General features: G+C 34.2%; 1 protein-coding gene across 3 annotated transcripts in view; it reads right to left on the reverse strand.

The window, feature by feature from the left end:
* Positions 1 to 23,986, reverse strand: part of CPNE8 (copine 8) — a 310,582-nt gene that overhangs the window by 34,695 nt on the left and 251,901 nt on the right. For 2 of the 3 annotated variants that reach the window (XM_029205052.1, XM_029205054.1), the window contains exons 15-16: positions 15,938 to 16,119; positions 9,697 to 9,824 (exon numbers count right to left, since the gene is read on the reverse strand). In XM_029205052.1, the coding sequence (XP_029060885.1) occupies positions 9,697 to 9,824; positions 15,938 to 16,119 (310 nt within the window). The remainder of the gene's footprint in view (positions 1 to 9,696; positions 9,825 to 15,937; positions 16,120 to 23,986) is intronic. The other variant, XM_029205053.1, reaches the window with a different exon arrangement.

Raw genomic sequence — 23,986 nt, forward strand, 5'->3', positions numbered from 1 at the left:
CAAAGCTTTTGCACAGCAAAGGAAACCATAAATAAGACCAAAAGACAACCCTCAGAATGGGAGAAAATATTTGCAAATGAAGCAACTGTCAAAGGATTAATCTCCAAAATATACAAGCAGCTCATGCAGCTCAATATCAAAAAAACAAACAACCCAATCCAAAAATGGCAGAAGACCTGAATAGACATTTCTCCAAAGAAGATATACAGACTGCCAACAAACACATGAAAGAATGCTCAACATCATTAATCATTAGAGAAATGCAAATCAAAACTGCAATAAGGTATCAGCTTACAGCATTCAGAATGGCCATCATTAAAAAAATCTACAAACAATAAATTCTGGACAGGGTGTGGACAAAAGGGAACCCTCTTGCACTGTTGGTGGGAATGTAAATTGATACAGTCACTATGGAGAACAGTATGGAGACTTCTTGAAAAACTAAAAATAGAACTACCATATGACCCAGCAAACCTACTACTGGGCATATACCCTGAGAAAACCATAATTCAAAAAGATTTATGTACCACAATGTTCATTGTAGCACTATTTACAATAGCCAGGACATGGAAGCAACCTTAATGTCCGCGGACAGATGAATGGATAAAGAAGATGTGGCACATATATACAATGGAATATTACTCAGCCATAAAAAGAAACAAAATTGAATTATTTGTAGTGAGGTGGATGGCCCTAGAGTCTGCAATACAGACTCTAGAAAGAGAAAAACAAATACTGTATGCTAACACATATGTATGGAATCTAAAAAATAATAAAATAAAAAAGGTTCTGAAGAGCCTAGGGGCAGGACAGGAATAAAGATGCAGATGTAGAGAATGGACTTGAGGATAGGGGGAGGCAGAAGGTTAAGCTGGGACGAAGTGAGAGAGTGGCATGTACATATATACACTACCAAATGTAAAATAGCTAGTTAGTGGGAAGCAGCCACATAGCACAAGGAGATCAGCTCAGTGCTTTGTGAACACCTAGAGGGGTGGGATAGGGAGGGTGAGAGGGAGATGTAAGAGGGAAAAGATATGGGTATATATGTATATGTATAGCTGATTCACTTTTTTATACAGCAGAAACTAACACACCATTGTAAAGCAATTATACTCCAATAAAGATGTTAAAAAAACCCGTAAAATTATTATTTCTATGGTATATGCTCTACACATTGGCATATTTTTGCACTTTGCAACGAAATCTAAATTTCAAAGAAAATAGTCTTTTGTGCTACCATTTCTTCTAATTTATCTTTTTAAAGTGTTATATATTTATGATAAAATAATTAAAGTGCTTCAGAAATATATGAAGTAGAAAGAGTCTGATCACATCCTAACTCTCCTTCAAGGAGGTAACACGTATATATAGACTTACAGAATCAGATTATATTTTAAATTTACTAAAGAAGCTTGATTCTTCTGTCTTTCTTCAAATATAGGCAATCTATAATCTATATTTTAATATTACTATGACAAATCTTACGGAGACGTTAACTTTGTCAGGGTTTTGCAATTCAAACACATTTCTTTGGCGTCTTTGTCAAGTAAATTTCTTTGATTGTTTTTATAAAAGTTCATAAATCGTTGGTTCAGATTTCTGGAATATACTTTCAGCTCATTATTAGTATATAGGATGAGAGAGGGCAACAAGAAAACGTAAGAAACTGACTCAGAAATGTTTTATTTGAGTAGTTTAATTTTGATATACACAATGAATTAAATCTTCTCAATAAGGGATACATTTAAATATTTCAAAGTAACACAGCAATTTTTATGTTACTATGTTATTACCCAAACTACTTTTGACAGTGTACTGAAGTGACCAACAGTATCCACAATGAAAGGTCATTTTCATACACTTTCTTTTGTGACTCTTTACCTCTCTAGTAGAGATAAAAAGTATACAAGGTATCATAACGCAGTGAATTGGAATCAGATTATTTTGTTTGGAATTTTAGCTCCACCACAAATGGCCACTGTATGTATCCCTTATATCATCAGTAAAACATAAACAATAACACTATTGTCACCTCGTAAAGGAAGTAATCCATATTATAGCCCTGAGCATATTCCCTAAAATAGATTATGGATTCAATAATGATTGTTTTGAGTTTATTATTATTGATCATACAGATGGAAGAGAAAAAACATAATACATTCTTTAGATTAATTTGAAAATTAGTCATAAAGATTCCAAAACAACAAATATTATTACCTGAAAAATGAAAATTAATTTAATTTTATTATTTATTTATTTTTACATCTTTATTGGAGTATAATTGCTTTAAAATGGTGTGTTAGTTTCTGCTCTATAACAAAGTGAAGCAGTTATATATATACATATGTTCCCATATCTCTTCCCTCTTGCATCTCCCTCCCTCCGAACCTCCCTATCCCACCCCTCCAGGGGGTCACAAAGCACCGAGCTGATCTCCCTGTGCTATGTGGCTGCTTCCCAGTAGCTATCTACCTTACGTTTGGTAGTGTATATATGTCTATGCCTCTCTCTCATTTTGTCACAGCTTACCATTCCCCCTCCCCATATCCTCAAGTCCATTCTCTAGTAGGTCTGTGTCTTTATTCCTGACTTACCCCTAGGTTCTTCATGACATTACTTTTTCTTAAATTCCATACATATGTGTTAGCATACGGTATTTGTCTTTCTCTTTCTGACTTACTTCACTCTGTATGACAGACTCTAGGTCTATCCACCTCATTACAAATAGCTCGATTTCATTTCTTTTTATGGCTGAGTAAAATTCCATTGTATATATGTGCCACATCTTCTTTATCCATTCATCTGATGATGGACACTTAGGTTGTTTCCATCTCTGGGCTATTGTAAATAGAGCTACAATGAATATTTTGGTACATGACTCTTTTTGAATTATGGTTTTCTCAGAGTATATGCCCAGTAGTGGGATTGCTGGGTCATATGGTACTTCTATTTGTAGTTTTTTAAGGAACCTCCATACTGTTCTCCATAGTAGCTGTACCAATTCACATTTCCACCAACAGTGCAAGAGGGTTCCCTTTTCTCCACACCCTCTCCAGCATTTATTGTTTGTACATTTTTTGATGATGGCCATTCTGACTGGTGTGAGGTGATACCTAATTGTAGTTTTGATTTGCATTTCTCTAATGATCGCTGATGTTGAGCATTCTTTCATGTGTTTGTTGGCAATCTGTATATCTTCTTTGGAGAGATGTCTATTTAGGTCTTCTGCCCATTTTTGGATTCGGTTGTTTGTTTTTTTGATATTGAGCTGCATGAGCTGCTTGTAAATTTTGGAGATTAATCCTTTGACAGTTGCTTCATTTGCAAATATTTTCTCCCATTCTGAGGGTTGTCTTTTGGTCTTGTTTATGGTTTCCTTTGCTGTGCAAAAGCTTTGAAGTTTCATTAGGTCCCATTTGTTTATTTTTGTTTTTATTTCCACTTCTCTAGGAGGTGGGTCAAAAACGATCTTGCTGTGATTTATGTCATAGAATGTTCTGCCTATGTTTTCCTCTAAGAGTTTGATAGTTTCTGGCCTTACATTTAGGTCTTTAATCCATTTTGAGCTTATTTTTGTGTATGGTGTTAGGGAGTGATCTAATCTCATACTTTTCCATGTACCTGTCCAGTTTTTCCAGCACCACTTATTGAAGAGGCTGTCCTTTTGCCACTGTATATTCCTGCCTCCTTTATCAAAGATAAGGTGATCATATGTGCGTGGGTTTATCTCTGGGCTTTCTATCCTGTTCCATTGATCTATCTTTCTGTTTTTGTGCCAGTACCATACTGTCTTGATTACTGTAGCTTTGTAGTATAGTCTGAAGTCAGGGAGCCTGATTCCTCCAGCTCCGTTTTTCATTCTCTAGATTGCTTTGGCTATTCGGGGTCTTTTGTGTTTCCATACAAATTGTGAAATATTTTGTTGTAGCTCTGTGAAAAATGCCAGTGGTAGTTTGATAGGGATTGCATTGAATCTGTAGATTGCTTTGGGTAGTAGAGTCATTTTCACAATGTCGATTCTTCCAATCCAAAAACATGGTATATCTCTCCATCTATTTGTATCATCTTTAATTTCTTTCATCAGTGTCTTATAATTTTCTGCATACAGGTCTTTTGTCTCTTGAGGTAGGTTTATTCCTAGATATTTTATTCTTTTTGTTGCAATGGTAAATAGGAGTGTTTTCTTGATTTCACTTTCAGACTTTTCATCATTAGTGTATAGGAATGCAGGAGATTTCTGTGCATTAATTTTGTATCCTGCTACTTTAAAAAATTCATTGATTAGCTCTAGTAGTTTTCTGGTAGCATCTTTAGGATTCTCTATGTATAGTATCATGTCATCTGCAAACAATGACAGCTTTACTTCTTGTTTCCCGATTTGGATTCCTTTAATTTCTTTTCTTATCTGATTGCTGTGGCTAAAACTTCCAAAACTCTGTTGAATAAGAGTGGTGAGAGTGGGCAACCTTTTCTTGTTCCTGATCTTAGTGGAAATGCTTTCAGTTTTTCACCCTTGAGGACGACGTTGGCTGTGTGTTTGTCCTATATTGCCTTTATTATGTTGAGGAAAGTTCCCTCTATGCCTACTCTCTGCAGGATTTTTATCATAAATGGGTGTTGAATTTTGTTGAAAGCTTTCTCTACATCTATTGAGATGATCATATGGTTTTTCTCCTTCAGTTTGTTAATATGGTTTATCACATTGATTGATTTGCATACATTGGAGAATCCTTGCATTCCTGGAATAAACCTCACTTGATCATCATGCATGATCCTTTTAATGTTATGTTGGATTCTGTTTGCTAGTATTTTGTTGAGGATTTTTGCATCTACGTTCATCAGTGATATTGGCCTGTAGTTTTCTTTCTTTGTGACATCCTTGTCTGGTTTTGGTATCAAGGTGATGGTGGCCTAATAGAATGAATTTTGGAGTGTTCCTCCCTCTGCTATATTTTGGAAGAATTTGAGAAGGATAGGTGTTAGCTCTTCTCTAAATGTTTGATAGAATTCACCTGTGAAGCCATCTGGTCCTGGGCTTTTGTTTGTTGGAAGATTTTTAATCACAGTTTTAATTTCAGTGCTTGTGATTGGTCTGTTCATATTTTCTATTTCTTCCTGATTCAGTCTTGGCAGGTGGTGCATTTCTAAGAATTTGTCCATTTCTTCCAGGTTGTCCATTTTATTGGCATAGAGTTGCTTGTAGTAATCTCTCATGATCTTTTGTATTTCTGCAGTGTCAGTTGTTACTTCTCCTTTTTCATTTCTAATTCTATTGATTTGAGTCTTCTCCCTTTTTTTCTTGATGAGTCTGGCTAATGGTTTATCTATTTTGTTTATCTTCTCAAAGAACCAGCTTTTAGTTTCACTGATCTTTGCTATCGTTTACTTCATTTTTTTTCATTTATTTCTGATCTGATTTTTATGATTTCTTTCCCTCTGTTAACTGTGGGTTTTTTTGTTCTTCTTTCTCTAACTACTTTAGGTGCAAGGTTAGGTTGTTTATTCGAAATGCTTCCTGTTTCTTAAGGTGGGCTTGTATTGCTATAAACTTCCCTCTTAGAACTGCTTTTGCTGCATCCCATAGGTTTTGGGTCATCGTGTCTCCATTGTCATTTGTTTCTAGGTATTTTTTGATTTCCTGTTTGATTTCTTCAGTGACCACTTCGTTATTAAGTAGTGTATTGTTTAGCCTCCATGTGTTTGTATTTTTTACAGATCTTTTCCTCTAATTGGTGTCTAGTCTCATAGTGTTGTGGTCGGAAAAGATACTTGATACAATTTCAATTTTCTTAAATTTACCAAGTCTTGATTTGTGACCTAAGATATGATCTATCCTGGAGAATGTTCCATGAGCACTTCAGAAAAATGTGTATTGTGTTGTTTTTGATGGAATGTTCTACAAATATCAATTAAGTCCATCTTGTTTAATGTATCATTTAAAGCTTGTGTTTCCTTTTTTATTTTCATTTTGGATGATCTGACCATTTGTGAAAGTGGGGTCTTAAATTCCCCTATTATGAATGTGTTACTGTCGATTTCCCCTTTTATGCCTGTTAGTATTTGCCTTATGTATTGAGGTGCTCCTATGTTGGGTGCATAAATATTTACAGTTGTTATATCTTCTTCTTGGATTTATCCCTTGATCATCATGTAGTGTCCTTCTTTGTCTCTTCTAATAGTCTTTAATTGAAAGTCTATTTTGTCTGATATGAGAATTGCCACTCCAGCTTTCTTTTGGTTTCCATTTGCATGGAATATCTTTTTCCATCCCCTTACTTTCAGTCTATATGTGTCTCTAGGTCTGAAGTGGTTCTCTTGTAGACAGCACATATATGGGTCTTGTTTTTGTACCCATTCAGGCAATCTGTGTCTTTTGGTGGGATTATAGTTGAAAACTTCCCTAATATGTGAAAGGAAATAGTTAATCAAGTCCAGGAAGCACAGAGAGTCCCATACAGGATAAATCCAAGGAGAAATATGCCAAGACATGTATTAATCAAACTGTCAAAAATTAAATACAAAGAAAACATATTAAAAGCAGCAAGGGAAAAACAATAAATAACACACAAGGGAATCCCCATAAGGTTAACAGGTGATCTTTCAGCAGAAACTCTGCAAGGCAGAAGGGACTGGCAGGACATATTTAAGATGATGAAGGAGAAGAACCTGCAATCAAGATTACTCTCCCCAGCAAGGATCTCATTCAGATTTGTTGGAGAAAATAAAACCTTTACAGACAAGCAAAAGCTGAGAGAGTTCAGCACCACCAAACCAGCTTTACAACAAATGCTAAAGGAAAATTAATTTTATCTGGTTTTCTGGATCCTGGAAATTTCTTAACATCAGAAGAAAAGAATAGAAAAGATAACAATGGTCTAGCTAATAGTTGGAATTGATAGGTCCCTCTTAAGTACTGAAATGTGACAGTCTTAAAACAAGTGACTGGTTAGGCATAGTGAACAAATGAATAATAGCTGGGAAACAATGAATATTATTGAAGTCTAGTGAAAAAAATAGTGAAACTTTCTTTTTTTCAATGTGGAAAAGATCCATATGTAACAATGGAGTGGAATCAAATTAGTAAGTGCTGTGATAGAGGTATACATTGAATGACATTACAGAGTAGGAGTAGTGATTCTCTGTGACTGAAGTGCAGTACACTTTGGAGAATGTGGAGGGAAATGAGATTGGATGGCTGAGTGGTAGTTGGATATTGGAAGTTCTTGAATACCAAACTAGAATGTTGGAACTTAAATTTGTGACAAGACATAAATGGCTGTTGAGTAGGAGTTTTATATCATTTGAAATACTGTTCTCTGGACAGCATTATAAAATTAGAACTGGGAAGGCAGGAAATTAGAGTTAGGGGTTGGAAAGCCTCAGAACAGCACATAAAGACTTCAACTTTTGTAAACTTGATGGCTTGGGTCTTGACTATTTCATAATATTGCCATCTCAATATTATTTCTAAAGTCTTATCACATAGATATTAGTTCTAAAAGTGAGCAAGTGCTTAAAATGATTATTCTTAAAAAGAATAAGAATAAACTTTCTTCAAGATGCTTATAGAAAACTATTACAAATAACTAAGCTTTTACCAATATAGAAAACCACTTTTTAAGAGGAAAAATTAAGCAAATAAATAAAAATGGGTATTTACTTTTGACTTTACAAAAATTATTTTTAATGACAAATATCATAACATATATAGAATTCACTTACTAGACACTTGTTTAGTACATGGTGAAATACTGTTGAAATGTATTTAAGAGTTACAAAAGACACCAGGAGCTTTATTTAAATAAAGGCCATATACATTGGAATAAAGGCTCGTCTCTTGATTTAGAAACAAACAGTTGTCTTGAACTGTTTGTTCTAAATATATTTGTTCTTGAAAAATGTAGCTTGTCTTTTAGTTGACAAATTTTTTAGATGATAATTTTGGGTCAGACAGAAATTGTCTTTCTTAATAATAGATTAAAAATAAAATTAAACATAACTCTCAGAGATTAGAAAAAAAGGAGAAAGGTATTTCTTAGATAGATTCATAGGAAGACACAGATACATGGAATTTCAAATTGTATTGGAAGGAAAAGATGATTCTCCAAAAGTCATAGATTTTTGTATTTCTTATTTTCTTTTATTAAAAATAACAATAATTATTAGATCACAGATTTTAAAGTAGTCTGAAAGAGTTAACTGGCAACTACCCCTATATTTGAGAATTTTTTAAATGCTGGACAAAATATAAAAAACTGCAATATAACAGTGTGGAGCCTGTAGTTTTAGTTGGTATATAGAAATGCACCTAGGAATTTTATATCTAAAAGTTTAACTTTTATAGTAGAGATATACCAGTACAAAATCTACAAAATTAATGAGAGCCATCAAAAAACTAGGAAAAGAAAGTATAGATAACACTACTTATATAGGCTAACACAATGAGCTAGGATTTGATTTTCAAATTACAGATAATGACCCATTAGTGAATTCTGAAATCAATTTTGTGGGTCAAGACCTGCATTTAAAAAAAAGTAATACAGAAGAATAGGATACCATAGTAATAAACAGAAAATATGAGATAAGGATAAGTATTATTCATAATCTTTTATATAGTTGTGTGTGTCCAGAGATGAGATATAAAATTCATAACTTAGTACAGACTGTGGATGAAAATGCTTGAAAAACCTGAGCTAAAGGGTCACACTCAGAAAATGGTCATCAATGTATCTGTCAACCTGAGGTGGAGTTCCACAGGAGAGTCCACTGGGGTCAGCCCTGAGTCCAGGGGTATTTTAGCATTTTGTCTATGTCTCAGATAATGAAAAGTAGAACACATTTTGCTAACAATGTCTAGTAGGGAGATGGTAAAGTACCAGAACCTTCGAATAGAGAACTGAGGTTTCATACTGCCCTTGAACATTGATAAACTGATCCAAGTGCAGTACTTTTTCAAGTTTTGGCTACATATTGGGAAAGATATGAGAGCTATACTTTTCTGATTATCTAAAAATAAGGCAGGGTTTCATAGGATTTGCAACTGAGTCAAGACAAACTTTTTAGTGATTTTAAAAGTGGTGTCTAATTTACTTATGCATTAGTAAAAAATGATAAGCAAGAGTATATAGAGCTTTACATTAAACATTTTTTTCTAGAACATGTATTTGGAATCATCAGCAATTATATCCTGATCTCAATACCATGTATTATATACAGGTAGAACTCTGAGAATTTATAAAATTAGCTAATATATTAATTTCAGAGAGGTTAAAATAGTGTGCCCTATATATCACTGAAAGGCTTCGGTTGTCTTCATAGAATTCAGTCCCTTATTACTTCTGAGCTACTATAGAATATACATTAGATATGAATGATTTACATAATTGAGATTATGATTGATATTGCTCTCATGGATGCCTCTTCAATGAATAAAAATTTTTTCCTCAGTCGAACAAATATAGGTCCTAACATAAGCCAGTGTATGTTTCTTCATTTGAGATTCTGATGTAAAGTTCTTATTGAAATATCATGATAGCTCAATGGAGATTTTTTTACTTTATATCTTTTCCCTCACTTTCTTGGAGGTAAATTAGAAGAAAACAACTTTCATTTGTGGAGGCAGGCCAACAATAATGTTATGATTTCACTCTGGTCCAGTACACTAGAATAAATAACTTACCTACTCCCACTTACCTTGCTACATGATTAATTACAGGAGCAAAGTTGGTTGGCCCATACAGTTGTACAGATTTCAGACTCCTATAATAAGCCTCCATGACACCCTCAATGCCATCACAGTAGGGGTTTTGAGGGTTCCCATTCTGTAGAAAGTTACAGGCAAAAAAAAAGTAAAGAATGAATAGTATCTGTAAGGCTCAATTAAAAAAGAGAATGATACAGGTTCATACTCATAAAGTTTTTTGGATGAAAACTCAGTTATAGATTTATAATAGTAAAACATAATAATAAATTAAGTGATCAACATAGATTACATTTACATAGATTGTGATATGAGGTAATGTGCAATCATTAAAAATGGATACTTTTCAATTAAAGGGCAGGAGGAAATTCTAAATAATCTTGAGAAGCTGAATATCGTGACATTTTACAATTAATGATGTCTTATTTATACACAGGTCTGTGTACATACAGAGATAAACATATAAAAATCTAAAAAGAAGGAAACAAAATGTTAATATTTGTTATCTCTGAGTAGTTATAAATTGTTGATTTTTATTTCATTGTTTAGACTATTCTATATTTTCCAAGTTTTCTGCAGTGACATGTATTCAAATCAGAGAAAAAAATTCTATCAATTCAAACAGTTTTACTTTATAGAAGCAAAAATGTAAACTATCTGCCATATGCACATTTTCAGGCCACAATTAATAACCCCAACTAAAGAAGTGATCAGAGGGAATGTAATTTGGTGTGAGTAGCATCAAAACAAGGTAAAGAGAAAAGAATCAAAGAAACATATCCATATTGTTCAAGGGAATTGGAGCTTACCACCGGAGTTCTTATTCTGCAGATAGTAACCCAGAAGGGCAACTTTAAACCTGGAGACCTAGTCTAGCTTTCTCATACTTTGAATGCTCTATTAGGTTTAATTCTCCTAGTCCAGCTTCCACAAATAACACAAATAAGGCAGTGTTATCTATTGCTATGTAGCAAATTATCCCAAAAGTTAGTGTCTTAAAACAGTAGGCATTTATAATCCCATACATTTTTTTAGGTGTCAAGAATCCAGAAGCAGCTTAGCCAGGTGATTCTTGCTCAGGATCTCTCAAGAGCTTGCAATCAAGAAGCCAACCTGGGCTGCAGTCATCTGAAAGCCTGACCAGAGTTGGAGGATCTGCTTCTAAGAAGGCTCACTTACATGGTTTGCTGGCAGTAGGTCAACACAAACTCTGCATAGGGCTGCTTTAGTGTTCCAACAACATGGCAGCTAACTTCCCCAAAATGAGTGATCCGAGAGAGAGAGAGAGAGAGCAAGGAGGAAGCTCCAATAAGCTCCTAGTCTTATAAGTTGCATAGCATTACTTCTACTTTCATCTATTTGTTAGAAATGAGTCACTAAGTGTAGCCCATACTCAAGGGAAGAGGAATTAGGTTCCACCTCTGGAAGTGGGTAATATAAAAAAATTTGTAGCTCTGTTTTAAAACACTAGGGACAGTAACCATGCTTAAACATAGTCAGCAGTAATTTTAGCATGTATGTTTTTACCTGAACAATCAAAAGTGACTAGTAATTTATAACTTAAATTTGTTGAATTCTATATACTAAGCTTTATATTAAAATATTTACATACATTATATAATTTTTATAGTATAACAATCTAAAAAAGTAGATAGAATGCTATTATTATTCTCACTTTACAGATGAGGCACTGAGAGCTTAGATATTGTGCCCAAAGTCACGCAAAACCGGTAACAGAGAAAACATTTCCAGAGCCCCATCTCTTAACCAGCAGTACACCACCATATTACAAAATCCTAGCATTTTGAAAGACTGAGGATCTTAGGGAACTAAGTCAGATGTTACCAACCATTTCAATTTTGTCATTTGTGAAAGAAGGATTTATAACCATTGTCCTTTTAATTTTGTCTTTTTATTCAAACTTTTTATTTTTACCTCATGTAAATTTTTTTAAAACATAAAAATAATAAAAGAACTCTTTATATTATAAAATTGCCTACAGGAATTGATTGAAATTAAAATGTGAAAGTTTAATATTTAGCACAAAGCAGTGACTGGTTGGTTTTGATGTTAATCTGAGCTGACCTTTAATTAGCCTTCCTTTTAATAAAATTTTATGGTCTTCTATCTCTTGATAAGGTATAAAGCTAATTAAAATTAAAACTCATTACTGATTTTCGGCATATAAAAATGTATTATATATCTGCCTTAAGGGAACAATTACAAACCAGGATAGTTCTGAGTTACTTTTTGATCAGCATTTTAACATTTTGACTGGAGGGATTTACATTTCTATAAAATTATGCATTTCCTTTATTCCTCTGGAAATAATAAAGTCACCATTTTCCCCACCATTTCATTTATCTTGATTAGAAAGATTTTATAAATCTTAAAAAAAAACATTTCTTAAAATAATTATGTGGAGAATTAGTTTTTGCTTGTTATGACAAATAAAAATAAGATTATGTGTGGCTCTAACACAAAAGTAAAACAGAATGTTCTTGAAAATAAGTACATTCAATTTTGTTGTTTATTAATGAAGAGGGCAGTGGATGCCCTATTTTATATTTCCTTTTTAATTAACAAACTTTTCCACTTCTGAAATAATGAATGTTAATTTGTAGAACATACAGAAAGTATAAAGAACAAAATTCAAAATGAGCAATAATCCCACACACAGACTTAAGTGAGGAGTGTCCAGCTCTCACCAGTTTTTTCCTTTCATTTGGCTCCCTGAGGGATTGTACTGGAGATTTAGATTCAGTTCTGGAAGTGAAGCTCAAAGTCTCTGTTGCTACCTATAGCCTATAACAATTTTCAGTGGGGCTAACATGCTGCAAAATGCTGAAGAGAGCTGTTAGGAGCTGTTGCTTTACTCTTTGAAATGTATCTGTAGCTGCCCAGAGACTGACTGCTTACTACAGGGGAAAGTTGAGAGAATTTTTCCTTTTATTCAATAAACAAATACCTATTGAGCTTCTATTTTCTGCATGCAGTGTTAAAGACCTTTGGTGATTATACTGTTGAATTTAGTTGGAAGAAAATGTGTACATATAAATATTAAATTGCTCGATTTCTATAATTGCCAAAATAAGTGAAAAGTATGCCAGTGATTTTAGATATTTGGTAGGAGAAATCACTTGGACAGATGTAGCATTTCTCTCTATTGATCAACACAGAAGACCTTCTTTTAAGGGTCACTGGCTACATGCCCATTAGATATACTTCCTCTAAAGCCTTACACTATAAGGAGTCATCAAGAATCATCACGAGACATGACATTCTTTCCACAACCAAAAGTGCTAATGTGGTGACATTAGTATATTTTTCCTTTCTTTTTCTATTCCCTTTTCTTTTTCCACTATATCTATTCTTACACATATTTCAAATGAAAAGCTGGGGCTTACCTTAAATCCTTTTGATTGAGTAAAGCTCAATTTCAACATCTGTGCTAGCCTCAAAATCACAATTAGGGATTTTAAATTTTTTTTAAAGGCCTCCCTTGCTATCTGAAAGATTATTTGAATTTGGGGTGATAAACAGATTAATGACTGTGAATACATATCACAAATTCTTACCATGGAAATATGAGGGTTTGGTAATATTAGGTAGTACACTAATTGCCAGATTGACATGGACTGAAGTTTTTCTATTTGCCATTTTCAGCACCTACAGATATACATTGCAGTTATTTAGGCTGAAGTTAACACAAAAATCAAATGGAGCACTATCTCTCTGAAGACCTACTTAACCTTTGTCTTTCTTACTTATTCAAGAAAACAAAAGTGCTTTGAAAAAAATTAAAGTCATATAATTATTAGGTAACATTAAAGGTGAGGCATTATCATCATCATCAACATCATCATTGTTGCTTCATCAATTTTAGAAACTATTTTTCATGAATTTAAAGGGTTATGATCTCCATCCTATAAATATTTGAGTTGGTTTCAAAGAATCTTTTAGGATGCAACTAATAAAAAAGTCCCTCCTTTGCATAGGTTTGGTTACAAGGAATGAATGTGGAGGTAGGAAAAGCAGAAAATTAGAGGGAGAGAAAAAGGAAAAAACAATCATACACAAAGGTAAGAAGAAACTTATGGAAGGAAAATTAATCAATATCATTTAGTTTAACATAATTATTCCTTTTCTTAAGCCTTAAAATAGTTCATGATCTTTTTCCTGAGGCACTTAAGACTCAGGAGCACATGAGTGATTTTCATGGTCTTATAAGTTTCTGGGAGAATTTAATTCTCTAAGGCACAACAAAATCTCAACAGATATTCATTTTTATATGACATTGGTGGTTGTGGCATGTGGCCTATTTCACAGAGGAAGAATTAAAACCTTGAGCAACCTTCCCCGAAATTGTGTGGAATAGAAAAAGCAAGAATAAGTATAGGGAAAAAAGTTAAAATATAGCTCTTAAAATATATTTAAGGAAGATGAAGTGTAATCATATGAAAGCTTCTGGGGGGGTATGTGTGTGTATGTGTGTGTGTGTGTGTATATATATATATATATATATACATATATATATATACACACACATACATAATGGTGTTCATAAAGGACATATCTAAGACGTGGGATTGTTACAGATGCTTTTATAAAAAGTGGTTTAGTAGTGGTTAAGAATGTGGATTCTAAAATAAGACTGACCTGGGTTCAAGTCCTGTCCTCTGTAAACCTGATTAACTTCTGTGACTCTGAGCTAAATTATACAACTCCTGGGGGTACTCTTTTCACTGTATTTAATATGAGTGGCTCTTCATAGACTAGTGTGATGTGACAGTTGTTATATACCTATCCGATAAGAATTTTATGAAGATTATATAAGAAATGAGTATAAAGTACCTGGCTTGATACTCAGTAATTACTTAATAAATGATTGCATTATTGTTTATTTCTATTTTTCTTGCAGAACTTAAAAAATATATATATTACTTTGTAACAAGAATAAAAACAATGAAAAAAGATCTACAAAAATATTGGGCATGGAAGAGTTTACTTTTACAATATATAGGGTAGGGTAGGGAGGCATTTCTGTTAGGAAAATCTAAATTTTTTCCAAAATGATATCTAACCATTCCTCCATTGAGTTTCCCATTATTTCATTAGAAAGTGCAAGTGAGAATAAGACTGATTAGGTGTATAAGCACCATCTGTGTGAAATTTATTTTAAAGGTAGAATGTAGTACATTGCTTACTTGTAATAATACAGCAGGAGTAGATTTATGTAAATTAAACATTAAAAAGAAAAATATTTATTCCAGTCATACTTACTCCATTATATTGAAACCATAATTAATTGTAGCCATAATTATTGCTTCACATTTGAAAAAAAAAATTCCAGTCATAACTAATCCTTTATAGTTGAAAAGAAATGACATTTTAGAAGATGGAAGATTAAGGATAGCTACACATTCTTTGATACCCCTCCCATTGAGAGGTGTTTCCCCTACCTTGAAACTGGGATGAACTTAGTGACTTGCCTGACCAAGAGAATGTAGGAGAAATAGCTTTCTGGGACTTCCAAGGCCCTGCAGTTTCTGCCCCAGCCTTTTAGAATACTCACTCTGGGAAAGCTGGTTGCTGTGTAAGAAATATGACTACCTTGAGACCGCTACACTATGATGAAGTCTGTGATAACCATATGGACAAGTTGTATGTAGAATGAAGGAAAGATGCCTAGACAACCCAGCTATTTCAGCCACCCTAGCTCAGGCATCAGACATAAGCTAATGACCCATCTTAGGGGACATACTAGCTCCAGGAGATATGACATGGAGAAGAACTGAGGAATCTAACCAACAGCCAAAATAAAACCCAGATATATGGCTCTAGTAGAACAATTCCAGCCATCTCTAGCCAATCCCGGCATCCCAGGTGAGGCCCCAGACATCCTGAAGAATGTACCATCCCCCATTGTATTCTGCTCAAATTTCTGACCCACATATCACGAATATAACAGAAGGTGTTATGCAGCAATAGATAACCAGAATAGAGCTCCTATTTATAGATCAGATGCACTTTAGGTAAATTTACTGCTAATCTACTTAACTGTCTTTTTTCCCATTAGTATCACACTCCTAAATCAATCATTCACCAAAATTAAGCTGAGTGTATAGTCATAAGAAGTTGCTACATGAGTAATTAGAGCATAAGCAGCAAGCCAATGAAAAGATCCAACACATTATTTTTTTCAAAATATCAATTCTTTCAATGTATTCTTACCAAAGCAAACTCATGAGATATCCTTCCATCTGGAGGCAGTTTTGCACCAAAACCTAAAGCTGGGAACATTTTATCACTGTCATAATCTTGAATGATTTCTCCCACTGCTTTCAGTGCCATACCATAGGCATTCAGTTGATAAGGATTCATGTAGTGGAGAGAAGTGGGCTGGGTAGGGTTGCCTGATGACAGAAAAAAATATTTCAAACATGAGTGATCAGGCTAAAGATATAATTTTTTGGACTTATTTCTTGATATCTATTTCAGGTTAAATATTAAAAATTGTGTTTTCTGCCTACATTCATAGTATGTTAAATATCTTCTTTTGGATATTGACATAGAGATATTTATTAAATTAGATCAGATACGTAGAAAGTTTCCCCAAGATATGCTAAAGCATATGCAGAGTTTTTCAAAAATTATTTCTCATTGTCAATGTCATAGGCTATTCTTGAGTTTTAGTCACAGAAGAAGCATAAAAGTATTTTTGTTAATCGTATTTTATTGTAATCTTTATTTTTAAAAATTGTGTGCCTTTAGTTTGAATCCTTATGCTATAATCAGAGGACCCAACTGATGTAATAGGCTTCAATAATTATGAGGCCTTCCTAAAGTTGTATCACAAACATAAGTTGAATATTTGAGACATATCTCAATTTAATCACTTGAAAAGAGGAGAGTGTAGAGATTTTCAAATTCATGCTAATTAAATATCTAGAGCTGAAAAATTATTCAGAGTTTCTAACTAAACTTTTAGCTAGGAGCCAAAAGGCTTGAAGTCGGGTCTTGCCATTTGCAGGACAACTATATAATTCCCATTATAAAGCCTACCACAGTATTTACTGGGAGGACAAAATAAGATTATGTGTGTGGAAGTGATTAAAAATTATAAAGTACCATAGAAATGTAAAGTTTAACTACTACTGTTATTATTGTCTGGGTCATCCACAAATGTAGGATGTTTCATTTGAATAAGATGAGTATGAGACAGAAAGTAATATATGGGCTACCACTCAAACACATTGAGATTCACATTCAGTTGCCCTAATTATCAGCACAAAGGCAGCCTGAAAGTCCCTTTAGTTTCTTAAGTGAAAATGGAAATTAAATGGGACTTGTAACAGCTCATAAAGCTCAATTCTACATTAAAACATTGTCCAAAGAAGAAATGCCTCAAGGCATAGTTCTTTTCTGATAGGGAAAAAATAATAATAACCACTTGAGATCCAGAGAGAAACAAAATAAAGATCTCCCTTTGGTTTATAATGCATATAATAATACCCAGACCAATTTTGGTTTCAAGATAATTCATTGTGTACATGCATTTATTTTTCCAAAGAGTTATCAGCATTCAAGAGCCAAATGACAAAATTTCTAAAAAAGTGTCTTCTGTCCAAGATGGGCCCTAATGTTCCCCTCAGCTTGCCTAAACTTAAGAAAGGTTGTCCCTGACCTCCTGTCTCTTAGAACATTTACTTTAGAAAACTTGGAATTGTGAATTCCTTCTCTGTTCCTTTGAGACGTAAATCCTCTACAATCCAGGAATGTCTTCCTCAGGGACGTGGGAGCCATCTCTTTGAAATGTAATCACCAAGAAAAATATCACCTCTGTTGCCTAGTCTCTATGGGAGAGCAGGACCCTACCTTCAGTAAGTGCTAATTAGTAAACACAGATGGCCTAATCACACAGACCAATTTCCCCTCCAATCTCTCAGTACTTAACCGCTAGTTCATCACAGCACTTAAAAACCCTCTCACCTTTTGCTTTGGAGGAATTGAGTTCAATTTCTTTCATTGCAATAGCTTTGATTTCTATTGCAAAAATTCTGAAACAAGTCTTCATTGCCTGTTTAACTCATCTGGTGCAATTTTTCTTTGACAGTTCTTTCTAAAGCAGGGATTTTGCCTCTTGTTCAAAAGCCTACCAGAGCCACAACTAAACGATACCACTACCAAGTTGTTATTTAACACAACTCTCAAATATAAGAAGAATTGTTACCCATTAGTTGCAATATGCAACTAATTCTATTTCTCTAAGAAAACCACAACTTAAAGCTAAAATAAAAATGCTATTAATACCCCAGCATAACTAAACATCTTAGCCTATCATGCATAGCAGTGCCCAATCCTACCCATTCAAAGATGTTTCCTATCTCTTTGTAGCATCTTCATCCAGACCAATCTCTTCACTATACCACTAATGATGTTTTCTTTTCCATCCTTACCTCTCACTTTGCCACCCTATCCTGAAATTCACTTTCTCCTCCTCCTCCTCACATGCATAAGACAACCTTCCTTATTTATTCCAGCCCTTATTGTCTTTCCTCTCCTACTCTTATGCCCTTGTGTTCTGTACCACAAAATTTGGCAATTCCTTGAATCTGGGACCATATTTGTACCAGCTCTGTAACAGCAGCAATGCATATAGAAAAATGAACTTGTAGTAGGTTGGTAACATTGAGTTATTAGCTAAAAACAATAATAATAGCATGGAATGTAACATGAACTTACTTCATATCTCACTTAATCCCTTTTCAACAAACCTATGACATGGGTACTTTTATTACACCTATTTTTCAGATCAAATAACTTTCAGATTAAATAACTTGACCAAATCACACAGTAATAATTGGTCAAACTAGAATATGAATCTAGGCAGATTCCATAGCCCTTACTCTTAGTTATAACTCTGCTTAAGGATTTTGAAATATTTTAAACCCTGAATATTTTCAAACATATCTGATTTTGTTTTAAATGTACACTACGCCTTTGTAAAAAAAAAAAAAAAAGAAAAAAAACACTTGAATAGGCTCTCTTTTTTTTTTTTTTTTGCGGTACGCGGGCCTCTCACTGTCGTGGCCTCTCTCGTTGCGGAGCACAGGCTCCGGACACGCAGGCTCAGCGGCCATGGTTCACGGGCCCAGCAGCTCCGCGGCATGTGGCATCTTCCCGGACAGGGGCACAAACTCGTGTCCCCTGCATCAGCAGGTGGACTCTCAACCACTGCGCCACCAGGGAAGCCCTTGAATAGGCTCTTTTAAAAAGCTTCATTGAGATATAATTCATATAACTTATAGTTAACCCCTTTAAAATGTACAATTCAATTATTTTAAGTATATTTACAAATAAGCAGAACCATCAATACAGTCAATTTTAGAACATTTTCATCACCTCAAAAAAATGTACTTATTTACAATCATTCCCTTATTACTCCATCCAGCCCAGCACTAAACAATGACTAATCTACTTTCTGTCTCTTTAATTTGCCTATTCTGGACATTTCATGTAAATAGAATTACACAGTATATGGTCATTTGTGACTAGGTTTCACTTAGTATAGTGATTTCAAGGTTCATCTGTGTTGTAGCATGTTTTGGCACTTCATATTTCATTCCTGTTTATTGCCAAATAATATTCCATTGTATGAATATACCACATTTTAAAATCAGTTTATCAGCTGATGGACATTTGGGTTGTTTCCACATTTTGGCTATTATGCTGCTATAAACATTCATGTACAAATTTCTGTGTGGATATAGGTTTCCATGTCTCTTGCATATATATCAAGGGTGGAACTGCTGGGTCATATGGTAACTCTACATTTAACAACTTGAAGAACTGCCAGAGTCTTCCAAAGTGGCTGCACCATTTTACATTCTCATCAGCAGTATATGAGGGTTCCAACTTCTTCACATGCTCACAACGCTTATTGTTTTCTGACTTTTGGATTATAGTCATCCTAGTGGGTGCGAAATAGTATCTCATTATTATTTTGATTTGTGTTTCCTGATATGTAAGTATGCCAAGTACCTTTTCATGTGCTTACCGGTCATTTGTATAGCTTTTCTGAATAACTGGAATACCACTTTTAATTGAGTTGTCTGTTTTCGAGTTATAAGAGTTCTTTATATATTCTAGATACAAGTCTTCTATGAGATATTTGATTTGCTAATATTTTATCCCATTCTGGGGTTTGTCTTTTCACTTTGTTAATTATGTTCTATGGTGCATAAAGAAGTTTTAATTTTGATGGAGTTCAGTTTATTTGTTTATTTACTCTTGTCGCTCATGTGTTTGGTGTCATATCTAAGAATCAATTGTCAAACCCAAGGTCATAAAGATATATCCCTATGTTTTCTTCTAATAGCTTTATAATTTTAACCATTACATTTAGATTTTTGATCTATTAAGGGTCCAACTTCATTATTTTGCCTGTGGCTATCCAGTTGTCCCAGTACCATTTGTTGAAGAGACTATTCTTCCCCCATTGAATTATCTTGGTACCCTTCTCAAGATCAGTTAACCTTAGATGCATGGGTTTATTTGTGGAATCTCAATTCTATTTCATTGATCGATATATCTATCTTTATGCCAGACCTACACTGCCTTGATTACTGTTGCTTTGTACTAAGTTTCAAAAATGAGTATGAATCTTCCTACTTTGTTCTATTTTTTTCAAATTTGCTTTGGTTCTTCTGGGCCCCTTTAAATTCCAAATGAATTTTTGGGTCAGTTATCCATTTCTTCAAAAAAGACCTTTCAGATTTTGATAGAAATTACAGTGAATCTGTCAATCTCTTTGGAAAATATTGCCATATTAACAATGTTGAATTTCCTAATCAATGAATGTGGCATATTTTTCAACTAATTTAGATCTTTAATTTCTTACAAAATTTTTTCAGAATATAATTTTAGGGTATAAGTTTTGCACTCACTTTGTTAAATTTATTCCTAAGTACTGTATGCCTTTTGATACTACTGTAAATAGAACTGTTTTCTTAATTTCATTTTCATATTGTTCATTGGAAGTGTATAGAGAAAGAATTGATTTTTATATATGGATCTTCCATCCTTCAATCTTGCTGAACTCATTTAATAGTTCTAATAGATTTTTAGTGGATTCCTTAGGATTTTCTACATAAAATATTATATCACCTGCAAATAAAAATAGTTTTACCTCTTCCTTTCCAATCTGGATGTCTTTTATTTTTTTTCTTGCCTAATTGCCCTGGCCGCCAGTACAATGTAAAATAGAAGTAGCAAGAGCAGACATCCTTGTCTTTTTCCTCATCTTAAGGTGAAAGCATCAAGCTTTTCACCCTTAAGTATGATGTTGGCTATAAGTTTTTATATTTTCCCTTCATAAGGTTAGTAAGTCACTTTCTATTCCTAGTTTACGTGGTTTCATTATAAAAGTATGTTGGACTTTGTCAAATTCTTTTTCTATATCAATTGAAGTGACCATGTGTTTTTTACACTTTCTTCTATTGGTACAGTGTATCACATTATTTGATTTTTGAATATTAAGTCAACCTTGCATTCCTGGGATAAATTTTAATTGGTCAGGGTATATAATTCTCTACATATGTTGTTGGATTCAGTTTGTTAGTATTTTGTTAAGAGTTTTTATATCCATAAAAGATATTGTTCTTTAGTTTTTCTTACGATGCTTTTGTCTGGTTTTGGTATCAAGGTAATACCTCTTAAAATGAGTTGGAAAGTGTTCCTTCCTCTTCCACTTTTGGAAAGTGTTCCTTCCTCTTCCTCTTCCAATTTGTGAAGAATTGGCATTAATTCCTCTTTAAATAGAGTTCATCAGTGAAGCTTTCTATACCTGGGCCCACATAAACTTTGTGGATAGTTTTTATGGGTCTGTTCAGATTGTCTATTTTCTTAAGTCAGTTTCAGTAGTTTGTATCATTGTATTGAATAAAAATTCTCGCCCTTCTAGTGGTGCTAATGTTCATCAATAAATGAAAGCTAACATTTTAATCCAGTTGGATTTTGGTGTATATGTTTCCTATATTACTAAATAAAACACGTGCAAAAATCATTAACTTGAAGCCACAATATTGGAGAATAAATTTATCATGTAGTCAAAGATAAGCTAAATTAGAATTTGGTCTCCTCATCTCTATCTGTATCTCTACTGCTAACAAGTCAAAATGTTGAGTCCGCCTGCCGACGCAGAGGATGCGGGTTCGTGCCCTGGTCTGGGAGGATCCCACGTGCCGTGGAGTGGCTGGGCTGGTGAGCCATGGCTGCTGAGCCTGCATGTCCGGAGCCTTGCTCCGCAACGGGAGAGGCCACAATGGTGAGAGGCCCGTGTACGGCAAAAAAAAAAAAAAGGATGATGGTTGGAGTAAGTGATCTCTTACCTAAAAATTCTATTATTTTGTGAAATGTGAGTGAATGTGAGAGAAATGTGAAGTGAATTTAATGTGAGAGTTAGAGCACAGTAAACAATTTGAAAAGAAAACTAGATAAATATATAAACTAATGGCAACTTCTGGTAAAAGTTAAAAAATGAAACTCAAGGGTGTGGTGAAAAGGGAAACCTCCTGCACTGTTGGTGGGAATGTAAATGGAAACAGCCACTATGGAAAACACTATGGAGGTTCCTTAAAAATCTAAAAATAGAACTACCATATTACACAGCAATCCCACTACTGGGCATATACCCTGAGAAAACCATAATTCAAAGAGCCATGTACCACAATGTTCACTGCAGCACTATTTACAATAGCCAGGACATGGAAGCAACCTAAATATCCATCGACAGATGAATGGATAAAGAAGATGTGGCACATATATACAATGGAATATTACTCAGCCATAAAAGGAAATGAAATTGAACTATTTGTAGTGAATTGGATGGGCCTAGAGTGTGTCATACAGAGTGAAGTAAGTCAGAAAGAGCAAAACAAATACTGTATGCTAACACCTATATATGGAATCTAAAAAAAACAAAAAAAAAACCCAAAAGGTCATGAAGAGCCTAGGGGTAAGATGGAAATAAAGACACAGACCTACTAGAGAATGGACTTGAGGATACGGGGAGGGGGGAGGGTAAGCTGTGACAAAGTGAGAGAGGGGCATGGACATATATACACTACCAAATGTAAAATAGATAACTAGTGGGAAGCAGCTGCATAGCACAGGGAGATCAGCTCGGTGGTTTGTGACCACGTAGAGGGGTGGGATAGGGAGGGTGGGAGGGAGGGAGATGCAAGAGGGAAGAGATATGGGAACATATGTATAACTGATTTACTTTGTTATAAAGCAGAAACTAACACACCATTGTAAAGCAATTATATTCCAATAAAGATGTTAAAAAAAAAGAAGGTATGGCATATATATACAATGGAATATTACTCAGCCATAAAAAGAAATGAAATTGAGTTATTTGTAGTGAAGTGGATATACCTACAGTCTGTCATACAGAGTTAAGTAATTTAGAAAGAGAAAAACAAATACCATATGCTAACACATATATATGGAATCTAAAAAAAAAATGGTACTGATGAACCTAGTTGCAGGGCAGGAATAAAGATATAGACATAGAGAATGGACTGGAGAACACAGGGTGGGAGGGGGAAGCTGGGGCGAAGTGAGAGTAGCATCGACATATATACACTACCGAATGTAAAATAGCTAGGAAGCAGCAGCATAGCATAGGGAGATCAGCTCGGTGTTTTGTGATGACCTAGAGGGGTGGGATAGGGAGGATGGGAGGGAGGCTCACGAGGGAGGGGATATGGGGACATACGTATGCATATGGCTGATTCACTTTTGTGTACAACAGAAACGAACATAGTATTGTGAAGCAATTATACGCCAGTAGAGATCTAGTAAAAATAAAATAATAATGAGACTCATGTTCTTATGATATATAATAACTGATTTTAAATGACTGTTCTGTTTGAAATAAAGTCACTTCAAAATATAGTTAAAAGTCCACTCTCTTTCCTTTCTTAAAATGTTTGATATACAAATTAGGAATATCCATACATGGGGTGTTATATGATGGTCCATCTGAATTCATTAAATATAAATGTGTTAACATAAGTAATTCTTAAAAATAACTGAGTAAAAGTAAAGTAAGCTGCTACTGTACATGTATTTGAATTACATTTGTATAAATTAATACACAGAAAAGTACTATAAAAATGAGGATTATAGTTAGACACACTTCAGAACTGTAGTTATGCATGGAGAAGAAGGGAGTGTAGAAAAAATGGGGCAGGGTACACAACGAGCTTAACTAGG

Source organism: Monodon monoceros, unplaced genomic scaffold (assembly GCF_005190385.1).
Source record: "Monodon monoceros isolate NGI ecotype Baffin Bay Population unplaced genomic scaffold, NGI_Narwhal_1 Super_Scaffold_6, whole genome shotgun sequence".
Lineage (NCBI taxonomy): Eukaryota > Metazoa > Chordata > Mammalia > Artiodactyla > Monodontidae > Monodon > Monodon monoceros.